At 47.1% G+C, this 12739-nt stretch overlaps 2 protein-coding genes and 1 non-coding gene across 3 annotated transcripts in view; all 3 read right to left on the bottom strand.

The window, feature by feature from the left end:
* Positions 1–1646: 1646 nt before the first annotated feature.
* LOC114788425 (annexin A13-like) lies at positions 1647–5395 on the bottom strand. The gene is made up of 11 exons (XM_028976991.1): positions 5241–5395; positions 4516–4591; positions 4334–4428; positions 4080–4250; positions 3968–4001; positions 3788–3867; positions 3619–3687; positions 3447–3548; positions 3293–3368; positions 2965–3077; positions 1647–2888 (listed from the first exon to the last, which is right to left on the bottom strand). Exons 1-11 carry the CDS (start codon positions 5253–5255, stop codon positions 2769–2771), a joined length of 951 nt encoding a protein of 316 aa, XP_028832824.1. The 5' UTR covers positions 5256–5395; the 3' UTR covers positions 1647–2768.
* Positions 5396–8793: 3398 nt separating this feature from the next.
* On the bottom strand, positions 8794–8865 carry trnag-ccc (transfer RNA glycine (anticodon CCC)). Its single transcript has one exon. It is a non-coding gene; the product is annotated as a tRNA-Gly (tRNA).
* Positions 8866–9057: 192 nt separating this feature from the next.
* gpr158b (G protein-coupled receptor 158b) overlaps positions 9058–12739 on the bottom strand; it is a 37264-nt gene continuing 33582 nt past the window's right edge. Inside the window, exon 11 of the mRNA XM_028976684.1 lies at positions 9058–11932. Coding sequence (XP_028832517.1) covers positions 10196–11932 — 1737 coding nt within the window. The 3' untranslated portion in view covers positions 9058–10195. The remainder of the gene's footprint in view (positions 11933–12739) is intronic.

The raw sequence follows: 12739 nt of genomic DNA, 5'->3' as shown, positions 1-12739 counted from the left end.
AACAGGGGCTCTTAAGGGAAAAACAAACATCTGGAACCTCTTCAGCTTCGCGGTAGGAGTTTGAATGCAGACGTCTGGTGCTGAGCCAAGCTACTTGATTCAACCTTGTGACTTACAGACGAGGAACAAAATCACAGGAACGTGTAATATTTCATGTAGCATCAAAAGTATCCTACAGTGCCATCTAGTGGTGGAAAGAACGTCTGCAGTGCAGCTTGCCATTTAGCAGGCAGAATCATTTCAAGCAGCTACTATAATTTAAATTAAGTACTCTGTTGGCTGTTAAATGTAAAGGGCCAAAGGCCTCGCCAAGACCCACGATTTGACATATCGAATGTGACTGTGCCACCAACGGGTCACCGGTGCCCCGCGAATGTATAAAACCCAGGACAAAAGACGGAAAGTGGGGAAAAAAAGATTTGCATCTTCTGATGTTTCTGTCTGTTTCTGTCCAGTACAAACCTCGTATATATAACTCCACATGTGTTCATTCATAGTTTTGATGCCTTCAGTGAGAATCTACCAACGTAAATGGTCATGAAAATAAAGAAAACACGTTGAATGAGAAGGTGTCCAGACTTTTGGCCTGTACTGTATATTTTATGATTTTAAGTAGCCATCTTCACGTCCAACCACTTTTTGTGAATCATTTGAATTTAGTTGAACTAATTTTAACAGTGTTGTGTTGGCATGGTGGCAGACTGGAAGTGGTAAAAGTTTGGCAAGAAGCAAAGGAATCACCCACTGCATGGCAGGATGGTCCTTTTCTTCTCTCTTTTACTAAACACACACAGCTAATGAAGCATCGTGCCTCTGTCGCCACCTATTGGCGAAGGTACAGAACACACAAACACGTTAGACCTGCTAAACACATTACAAGGAAAGCGTAAACTGTACATTTGCACCTCAGCTGGAGTTCGGAGAGTTCCGCCAATGCTTTTCACTGATCCATGCACGCCATTTATTGCACCCTTTTATTCTGCTTTTCTAAGCAGCAAAACAACGCCATTTTATTCCTCGCCATCTGAATAAATTAGCATCCTCATTCTTTTTGAGCTTTAAGTGCATTAGTAATATTAGAGAAAGTCTTCTCTACCTTGGTGTCAAGCAGTGGACCATGTGATTTCAGAGAAATTCCTCTTGGTTGCCACCTTCCGTTGCTTCATATCACATGTTTGGGGCGTGGCCATGCAAATTGCGCTGGCTTTCACGAGTTGGATTTATCAAGATGAATATGTGCTACATGTCAGTACCCAATCCGTACCACTTGCCCAATCAGTACTTCGAAAGCCACCATGTAACGGCTTAGATCCTAACCCGACCCCTAAACCTAACCCCAACCCCAACTGGCCGGAACCGATCGGGCAAGTGGTACAGACCGGGTACTGACACCACGCACTGTTTCATGAATTTACATTTCCAGCATTTACCAGACGCCCGTATCCAGAGCGACTTACAATCAGTAGTTACAGGGACAGTCCCCCCCTGGAGTGTCATGATGTAGTAAGTGGGGTTTGAACCTGGGTCTTCTGTGTTAGCCACTGGGCTATTAGCACCCAGACATGAATCACATGTAAAACTTGGTGTACCATCACATGTGCATTATCTTCTGTAGACTCTCTGTATTCAGTGTAAGGAACCAGGCGCAGTAGTCGTGAGGTTTAATGTTTCGGTATTACGCTGCAGTGGTCATCTAGTGATCTAGTACAATAAAGGCTGTAATGCATGCAGCAGTGAGTACATAACATGGCAGCATAAAACATCCACACAGGAATGAGGCTTGGATAATAATAAAGTCTTTTCAACAGACTGCGTAAATAAAGAAAAAAAGGAATTGTGTAGTACGCTGTTGCATCTTGGGAAGGGAAGTTCTCTGGACCTTCAGACGGAACAGAACTCTACCAGACCCCGGTTCTACGTACCAAATGCAGTGCATATATAAGCATAGACTGTAAGAAACTGCATGATTACAACCTGGTTATGTGAAGAAGAAGGCAGTTCGTGGCTGTCGTGTTAAAAACGGTGACGTGTCACAGACGTCACCAGGGCACCGGTTAACTGAACTTATCCCACCAGATGCTGATAGTGCAGCAAGCTACTGATTAATTGATCCGTTTTGGTCATCAGCTGTCGTCCGGCACTTGAGGAACGTTTGGGTGAGAGACAGAATGCTGGAGAACTGGGACCTTGTGTATGGTGAGTGACAACAGGACAGCGTCACAACAGTGTCACGTTTGCACTTAAATATCCCTTTCACACGTGCACGTTTTGAAACTCATGGTGTACGTGGTTGGCCTGGCGGTTAAGGAAGCAGTCCCATAAAGCAACGGTTGCCGGTTCAAATCCCAAACTGATGAAGGTCCCTTCCCCACACGCCGCTCCCCGGGCGCCTGTCACGGTGCCCACTGTCACCAAGGGTGACACGTTTCGGTACCTTGATCGTTGGCACCTCAGAGGCACCTTCCTGGTTTGGGCTTCGAACCGCCAACCTTCCGATTACGGGTTCGCTTCCTTACCCGCTCGGCCAACCACAATATTGGTATGATAATATTATTCCTCAACACAAGAATGTTCCCTTCGGGGACGTTTGAAGGGTGGTTGGAACGTTTGAATGCCATTGACTGGTGATTCCTGATTGGCCTACATCAAGTGACAATCACTTCACCTTCACGTCAAAAAGGTGTCCCTTCGGTCAAATAAAAACTAAAACGGTGTGACTGTCAGAGAGGGATATTTAAACGTACACGATGTGACATTATTCGAGACTCTCAGTGGAGGATCTCCAGGAGGAGCCGCTTAAAGTCGCCGCTGCATTCGTTGTTCAGGGCCTCCTTCAGAGGAACGTCGTACTTCTCCAGGTACATGTCCTTGATGGTCTCCAGGTCAACCTGTCCAGGTTAGAGGAGAGCAGCTTGTAAGAGGAGAGCAGCTCTCATAACGAGCAGACCGGAGGGCGCTGGTTACCTCCGAGCGACCCACGACGATCCGGACCAGGGTGTCCTCGTCGGTGCCGACCCCGTTCATGGCCGCGTTGAGGCGACGCGCGAAGTACAGCTGAGGGTTTTTGGCACAGCGCACTGTTCATACAGAGATGGAGCGAGCGGCTCAGAATAAAGCAAAAGGACTTTCCAACTTCAGGTACCTTCAAAATCCATTTTTCTTTAGTTTAGATGTATTAGATATGGACCATGCTTTGCACCTGCCCACCATACTGCACTACTGATATCTACTGATGTCAGACCCACCACACAGTTTCTGAACATTCATGAAACCCGACCCCACCGAGCCCTACCCAGAGTGATGTAGGAGTCCTTCAGAGTTCCCGTGGCCTCACTGTCGATGGCATCCAGGATGTCTGTTCCAGAGAGCTGCAGCAGAGGGACTGGAGGTCACAACCCGCCCACATCGCTTCCACATGTCCCAGTGTGAACTGTAGCTGGACCTACTGTTTCATAAACTTTGAAGGTTGCCTGGAGCTGAAGGTAATTTCTGTGGGTCAGGATGTAGGTGAAGGTGGACTCATCAGTCCCAAACCGTCTCTCTCCAGCCTGTTAAGCAACCAGTAATGGAAAATGAGCAGGACAGACGCGGTCACCCCGGATAAAGACGCGAGCTCACCTCCACCAGGGACGTCGCGTCCTGTTCTGCCAGAGCTTCATCCACCTCGTAGCCCTCATCCCTGTTTGCCTTTCATCAGAAGGAGCTTTTTATTCTGCAACTGTCTGGACGGATCTACAGAGCCGATCTAAACGCGTTTATCTACACGATTCTTCATGCATTTGTTTACCTGTAGGAGAGATATTAATAAATTCCGCACATCCCCACTGGTATCATCCTCGATATCGGCTTCCAGGTCACGCTCATGAACTGCAATGGGAACAGAATTAAAATAGATATTGTTTTGTTCTAATGCCTTTAGATGTAAAGATGTTACAATTCACTGTCAGGTTTACCATCAAATTCATACCTTGCAGATATGAATCTTTGTATCGTAAAATATCCTGAAACAAGAACACAAATGATCTGAATAACTAACAGTGATGATGTTACAAATGACATATTAATGTTCGACCTCTGACCTGGTTGCTGCTGGTGCAGAGGATCTCCACCAGGATGTCCTCGTCAGTTCCCGCCCCCTTCATGGCTCTCCTGAGCTCCTTCGCCGCGTAGATGTGGGGCGGGTCCAGCATGGCCACGATGGCCTTCTCAAAGCTGCCGGTGAGCTCGTTGCGCAGCACCTCCTCCAGCTCCTGACCACGGCACGAAGCCCAGAGAGAAGGGACATCAGCGGCCAGCATGGCAGCATGACACCGGAGATGTTGTGGGGACTCACGTCATCATATTTCTCAAAGTATGCTCGCTTAATCTCCACCCTCTGGGCTGCAGAGCGGTTGGCCAAGATGGAGATGATGGCGTCCTCGTCCGTCCCTGTGGAGAGAGGACAGGAGTGAACGGCCGCTTCTGATAAACGTATTAACTGGATTTCCAGCGTGAAAGAGAGAAGATCCATCTTACCCATGCCTTTGCATGCTTTACGGATGGCTTTAATGTCAGCCATCACGTCAAAGTCTTCGTATGGCACAATGGTTGGCTGAAGCAAAACAACATATATAGTTTATTTATGGTTATCAATAATATAAATCTTCCAACATCCCAAAAGCCTCTTAATAACATTATTCATGATTATTGTTAGTTTTCCAGGCAACACTGCAATGCATGTGCTTTTTCACCTTGGGAGGAAGGGTAGAAGAGAGAGAGGAAGGATAGAAGAGTGGGAGGAAGAGGAGAAGAGTAAAAAGCTGAGTCATGGATGCCTGTGCGCCGTGGAGGGCGAAACGAACATAAATCTGTCCATCTGCCTAATTCATATTTCCACACTTAATAATTAGCACTTACACCCAATAAATACTTAAACCCAAATGAGTTGGCAACGCTCCCGCAGGACAATTGCAGAAGAATTGTGGGCAGCCACTAGCCACGCCCAGGACATTCTTACACAGCCAATCTGATAATAGTACACTGTAACCAAAAAGGGGACATAGTCCCCAATAAAGAGACTTTCCCGACCCTGCAGTCATCCTTCGTGCGACATGCGACTTGTTGGTGGTTGTTGGTTTACTCGACCCTTCGTACTGCGCGTATGGATGCTCGCCTACTGGTTACCCGGACAACGAAGCTGTGCATATTCTATTATGCAACTCAGACGAGCAAAATAGTGCAATAAACGCATCACGTCTGACCTGAACGTTGCCCATGTTGTCCTGCTCCTGGTGCGTCTCTGACTGCGGGACCCCCTCCGACGCGACCTCCACCGCCGCGCCGATGACGTCATCGTGACGCAGTGACGCAGCTGCAGAGAACGCCCAGCCCTGGGTTGGCTTCAGCTGACCCTGCGGTATTGGACGGGATTCGAACCCGAGACTGCTTGATGGTCTTTTTCCCTCTAAATTCCTCAAACCACATGCGCTTTAAATTAAATCAGAGCATCAGTTACCGTGCATAAAGGTTGAAAGAGACTTTAATAGACTTTGTGGTACCATTAAAATATTAAAGTATTATTATTTTATCAAGTAATGTAGATCATTAAAAGGCTGCCTTACAACATAATGAGGAAAAAAATTAACATTCGACTTCATGGCAGCGCGCTATTCAACTCGGGGGCGTGGCTTTGTTGCTGAGCAACGCCCGGGGGTGTGGTCTCGTTGAGTGTCACCTGCCGGTTATTTCGGAAATAACAATAAATAACAAGAGCCACGAGCATGTAGTCCCTCCAACTTCGTTTAAATAAGCCATTATAATAATAACCGGAAACCAAAATTCCAGAGGAAATTTTAATGGGCCTGTCTGGGTGTGGCCAACCACCACATTTACATTTTCCAGCATTTGCCAGACGTTCCTCATCCAGAGCTTACAACGTGCTTCCATGTCACCATGGATGAAGTGGTCAGTTCTGGTTCACCAGGACCCCCAACTATGAATACAATCTTTTTATTCACTCTGTTCTAGTTTCTATACAGAAGTCAGACAAGAAGAAGGTTACAAGATCATCTAAATCTTCTCTAAAGAGGAAGGTCTTGAGCTGCCGTGTGAAGGTGCTCAGTGACTGAGCTGGAAGTTCATTCCACCACCGAGGGGCCAAGACGGAGAAGAGTCTAGATGAGCGTCTTCCTCGTACCTTCAGAGATGGAGGGACCAGGCGAGCAGTACTGGAGGCTCGGAGTATACCAGGTGCAGTGCGAGGTGTAATAAGGGCTGTGAGGTAGGATGGTGCTACTCCATGTTTGGCTTTGTAGGCCAGCATCAGTATTTAGAACCTGATGCGTGCAGCTACTGGGAGCCGGTGGAGGGAACGTAGTAGAGGGGCGGTGTGGAGAACTTGGGAAGGTTGACCGCCTGGGCACCCTGGCATCATAAATGTAGCTGGCGGGACTAAATTCATTACTTCACCACGCCCATGAATAGGGATCAACCATTAGAATCTTTAGAAGTTTCGTAGGTCACGTAATGGAAATGAAAGGCGTGGATTTCAGCAGGTGTTGCTGCACTGTGGTGGGTTGCAAATAACGCAACTTACTCGCCATCCCAGCACATACACGTCCAGTAAAGCAGGATCAACTTAAACACAATACAGTTGGAGGAACTTTAGGAACCAGCATCCCCCACTTCCCATTAAGCACTGCGTCCCACCAGGAGTCCACAGACGACTGAAGGTTTGCATTTTAGAAAAAAATGGCAATTCTCACGATATTCATAATTTCAATCAGAATGGGGCTTAGTTCAGAATTAATGCTGCTAATAAACCAGCACTCACCGTTCTCACCATCTGAAAACGCATCTCTCTCTAGTTGTGGTGATGGTGTTGGTAGCCTCAAACCCCACTTGTGTCCCTGAGCAGGACACTTAACTCTGATTTTTGATACATTTACATTTACATTTACCGTGGTGTGGTGTGGTGTGTGGGGCAGCGGTGGACCCATAATCAGAAGCTTCCCGATATGCCAAGGTGCCACTGAGCAAAGCACCGTCCCCACACGCTGCTCCCCGGGCGCCTGTCATGGTGCCCACTGCTCACTCAGGGTGATGGTTAAATACAGAGGACACGTTTCACCGTGTCACCGTGTGCTGCGCTGCTGTGTCTCACAATGACCATCACGTCACTTTCACTTTACAACATTTGGCAGACGCTAAATCATCATTGAAATTCCTTGTTTGGTTCAGGAGGACCTGATCTGTAAATACAATTTGCTTAACAACTCAGAGCCCAAACTCTTCTTTTCTAAGGTTCTTATCTTGTGTTTGAGGTCTTTAGAGATTCAGCTGGTTGGACATCCACCTCGTCTTCAAGACAGAGAAGACTCTCGATGAAGGCTGTCCTAGTACCTTCAGAGATGGTGGTACCAGTGGAGCAGTGCTAGAGGATCGGACAGATGCAGGTGGAGATCTGAGGTAGGATGATGCTTTGTAGACCAGCATCTGTATTTTGGATCTGATGCAGGCAGCTACAGGAAGCCAGTGGAGGGGACGCAGCAGTGGAGCGGTGTGGGGGATTTGGGAAGATCTGCAGCGTTCTGGAGGAAGACCAGCCAGGAGAGAGTTACAGAAGATCCAGAGATAAAAATGGACAAATCCTTCTAATGTTGTAGAGAAGGACCAGTTGTCTGTCTTACAGGTGTCCATTTGAAAGTGATTGTGAAATGTGTCCTCCGTATTTAATTCAGCACCCTTGGCGGGCAGTGTTCATGTCTTCGCTTTGGACGCCATAGGAGTGAAAATTCACTAATCGTTTTACTGATTTACACTGATTTCAGCAAATATCATTTGCGCGTGCATGAAGAATATAATCTGAATTCCATCATCAGGTCCCAAGACGTGTGTAGGAGAAACCATCGGATATGACAAAGCCTTCATTGTTGGAGTTATTCGCAGAAAATGGCAGCAGCCCACGTGCACTGTGTGTACTGAGGACTGACCCAGCGCTGACCTGAATACGAATTAGGAGCGGAATGTTTTCTGTGAAGGGTCAGGATCTTCTGTTCTTCTCGGGAAAAACATTACATTTACATTTACAGCATTTACCAGACGCCCTTATCCAGAGTAGTGACAGGGACAGTCCCCCCTGGGGACACTCAGGGTCCTGCTCAGGGACACAGTGGTAGTAAGTGGGGTTTGAACCTGGGTCTTCTGGCTCGTAGGCGAGTGTGTTACCCGCTAGGTTACTACCACCTAGTTATATGACTCATTTCACTCGTTCACATTAGCATTGGTAGTATTTGTATTGGTAGGATGCTGTGATTGATGCTGGTCAGCTGGGCCCAGTGTCTTATATGGATAAAAACATATGATAACAGGATAGGATAGCGAGTGAGTGAGAGGGTATATGTCATGTATTTTTGGAGGCCACCACATGGTGGCAGCAGTGTCCTTGTTCGAGCTGACCTGTCCAGCTTTCCTGACAATTTATTATTTTTTTAAAATTAATTTCTTCTCTGCTTTTAACCACCACCCTTGGTGAGCAGTGGGCACCATGACAGGCGCTCGTGGAGCAGCGTGTGGGGAACCTTGGCATATGAACCTTGGCAGAACAGGATTCGAACTGGCAACCTTACATTTACAGTAGTTACAGGGACAGTCCGCCCCTGGAGACACTCAGGGTTAAGTGTCTTGCTCAGGGACACGATGGTAGTACGTGGGGTTTGAACCTGGGTCTTCTGGTTTGTAGGCTAGGCTACTACCACCCTGGCTACTACCAACCTTCTGATTAACTGCTAGGCCACCACTGCCCCAAAGGTCGACTGCATTGGTCGGGAATCGAACCCGGGTCAACTGCTTGGGAAGCAGTAATGCTCACCAGTATACCACCAACGCAAACAATACCAAACATACGCATTAATATGTGAATATGGTTACTATTCTAGATGCTTTAACACACAACACATTTACAAGACAAACAAACATATACTTTGGTGGAACAAGTAATCCAGGAATCGGTTACTTTACTAAAAATAAAAAGAACTGCGGTTTTCTGCCGTAAGAGTATTGCAACGAATGAGACGGCCGTGCAGTTTTGTACAAATCTTTATTGCACGAGGAAGAAAGTTGTCTTATGTACATGCTATTACAGTAAAGCACAATATAAATCAACACTATAAACACCCCCGTGAGGGTGCATGGTGCCACCGAGCATTTGGACAGGCAGACGGTACGGTAGTGGAGTAGGCGGGCACACGTTTACTGGAGAAGAGTTCTAGTCATTACCGGTCATGCAGACGCCACTGGTTTCAAACGATACAGCGTTCAGATTTCTCAATCTTTGTATTCAACAACCTGTACCATTGCGTATAAAAGAAAGGTTCAAATAAATACTGACAACAGAGCAAAACGGCTGCAAATTTCTCTTGGGTGTCTCTTCGATAAAACTGTAGCACAACTAAACAAACTACAGTCATTTATAAAAATGTAAATCTTTGGTTAAAAAGAACAATAGTGAAAATAGCAACTTTGAGTCTTTCCAACACTAAATAAAACTATTTTTTTCATAAATAGTAATGAAAATGTCCGCTAATTTTCATATCATGTTGTGGCTGGTGCATCCCAGGTTCCATCCCAAACCTGATTTCTACTACAGTCATCTTCCAGACTTGCATATTGAATCCACTTCAGTGTAATCATTGTGATGGGCGAACTACTGAAAGTGACTTATTTAGTCCTGGAGAAATGCAGCCTACTGGAAAGAAGTCTGTGGCCCCCTTCGTTTCTGCTTCGTTCAAATTTACATTCATATTTGATTAGTGAATTTTAAATGAAGTGGTTGATATATTTGAAATAAAGTGGCCTAGGCGGCGAAGACAAGGAAGTCCTTCATCGTCAACATTCCCTCCAGCCGTTGGCTTCCCGTTGTTCACCAGTGTTACTCCCAGTTCCAACTATCAACACTTGTACGGTTAATATGTGACTACACCCATGCACTTATGTAGTGACAAAGTGACAAAATGAACACACACCAAGTCACAAATAAACATTTTCTTTTGCATAAGAGCATGAAAACCCATGTTGTAATAGTTCACATACCACCAGGAAATGATCAACGCTATTTCATAAGGCAACTTTGCAAAATTGCTCGTCCATTCTTCAAGGTCACCAGCAGCGGGTCCATTCCACCCGCTGTCCAGGCTGGACACCTAGCCTCTACAAAGTGTCACGCGCTTTTGCCTGATGATTTGTCCTCAAAGTCCCAAGGGCAGACGTCAGCCATGCTGGGATGCGTTGTCCCAGTTTTCGTGTTCGGAGATGTTTCTCTGGCGGAGGAGATGCTGTCCTTGGTTGCGCCACCCGAAACGCCCTCCACCTCCCATGGACAGACCCCAGGTCTGCTGTGGTCTGACGCTTCCCGTGTGGAGCTTCGCCTCCTGGTGGACGTTGTCATGGTTACCTGGCCCGTGTCTGATGACTGACTAACACGGCGTTTCTCCGAGGTTTTGCTTGACGAGTGCCTCCTCTCCCTGCTCTTTGACCTTTGTTTTTCGTCCTCCTTGTCTTTACTTTTTGAGGAGCATGAGCCTTTTCTTTTAGAGTGTGACTCGTTTGGTTTGGGATGGCACGTTGGGCTACAACTCTTGTCCTGCTTAGGTGAAGGTGGTGCATCCAGGTCCCAGGGGCAGATCTCCACCATCAGGGCTGGAGGCTGCAACAGGCTCCCGGTGGACTTGGAGTGGTCTGAGTGAAGAATCTTGGGCTTGCCGCCTGTTGGTGTGACGCTTTTCTTGCGCCCAGACCTGTCCGGCGACAGGCCAACTGTCTCCATCCCACTGGACGAAGGATCTTCAAAGTCCCATGGGCACACCTCAACCTTTTTGACACCGAGGCTGAGGGGTGACTTGGGCTTTCTGGGGACCTGATCTCTGTCTGTCATTTTGTCCCTGGAGTGGCGTCGGCTTGAAGGTGATGGTCCAGCAGACCTCTGTTTCTGCTGTGACCTTCCACTCTTGAAACTGCCCCCATGAACTGTGGTGGGTTCGCCTGGAGCGATCGACACATGTTTCTGAGTCTTGCCCTCTGACGGGGTTGGCAAGTCTTCAACCTCCCAGGGGCAAACCTCAGAGAGGTCATAAAGATCTTTGCTCCTGCCAGACTCTGAGCAAATGGAAGGCTGGCTGCCACTCACCTGCTGCTTCATTATACCCATCTTGCTTGGGGTCTTGGTGTACTCCACTGACTGGCTTATGATCATCTTTGGGTAGGTGGACTCAGGAGATTCATCCACCTCTGACAGCATCCTACAATCCCGAACCTTACCCCCATTCCTGCTGGCATCCTCAACGCTGTGAGTTTTCCCGGCAAGGCCCAGAGTCTTTTCCTTGGCACTGGTGATGACACTCAATGACTTCTGCATAATGGACGTCCGTAGATGGATGGGCTTCTTGTCTGCAGTGAGGTTGTGGGCGCTTACAGACTTGCACACCAAAAGCAAAGACTCTGCTGACTGGGCAGAATTGACCTTCTCTGCCTCAGGGGCCTTCTTGGGCTTCCGGCCCATCAGGGTGTCGAGTAAGGAACCCTCTGCAGTTGATGTGTCCATCTTGTGGGTGGGGGGTCCTGCAGGGTCGCCATTCTGATCGCACACGTGGTCATAGCTGTGGGACTTCTTCAGGGAGAAAACCTTGTTCTTCAGTGAATCCTCCCTGGATTTGCCCGAGTGGGATGGTTCAAAGGGGTTCCTCCTGAGGGTACTGCGGTTGCTCCCATGTTCGCTGCCATCCCGGTCTTCCCGGCTGCACTGCCGGCTCATTGTCTCTGGGATCTCTGTTATTCGCCTCATCAGCGAGCGACCCAGGCCTTTCTTAGAGCTGCGCTTCTTCTGAAGATGTGGGTTGTTCGCTAGCATCTTCTTCCTCTTGTAGATCTCAAGCTGGGCATAGAGCTTCTTCAGTTCTTCCTGTGGAAATCAAATGCAACATAAGGTGGAATTCTTGAAATCTGCCCCTTGACACCATATTTCCTTTACAGAATCCCACTTTTCAGATATCTAACAAGAGGCGTTTCAGCTCTGGACCTCGCATCGAAATCTAGCCCTTGTTTTCAGTTCTACCAGGTAATTGGTGTCTCATAGGTAGAGGAAAGCTGGTAGGAAAACAGATGTGGGTAGTAATGAGATACATTTGCTTGAGCAAAAAGAAAAGTATATTTACGACGGCATGTATTTTTACGTGAGAACATTTGTGATTACGAAGCTCTGTTCTTATTTTGCTACATTGGGCAGCACATACACTCGAAACATGACACCGTTTCACCAATCAGGCATAGCCATGCAGTCACATGACCACGCACAAACCGTGGCGGCAGGGCGGCACAAACTCGGCGCAGAGCACAGACACGGAATGGAAAATGTCAGACGTGACTGTCTCCAGTGCTGAAACCAAAGGTCTTCCCCAGTCTGTCATAGAGACACTTGTAGTGTTTGTAACATTTTGTAACATGGTGCCATTGGTGTAGAGGAAGGATTTAGCAATGCTAAATATATCAATGCTAACACATATAATTACTATATATACATTTATATATATATATATATATATATACACACACACAATTTTTTGCATGACTACTGGTAACTACTTGTATTATTATTTTGGAGTAATTCTACTCATACATGAGTAGATTGAGTAAAGTGCTGCTCTACTCACATTCGACCAGTCCAGTGCCTGGACCTTGTGCTCATGTCACGTACTACAGGACACTACTA

Source organism: Denticeps clupeoides, chromosome 4, assembly GCF_900700375.1.
Source record: "Denticeps clupeoides chromosome 4, fDenClu1.1, whole genome shotgun sequence".
NCBI classification, from domain to species: domain Eukaryota; kingdom Metazoa; phylum Chordata; class Actinopteri; order Clupeiformes; family Denticipitidae; genus Denticeps; species Denticeps clupeoides.
This window is presented reverse-complemented; position numbering and strand designations above follow the sequence as displayed.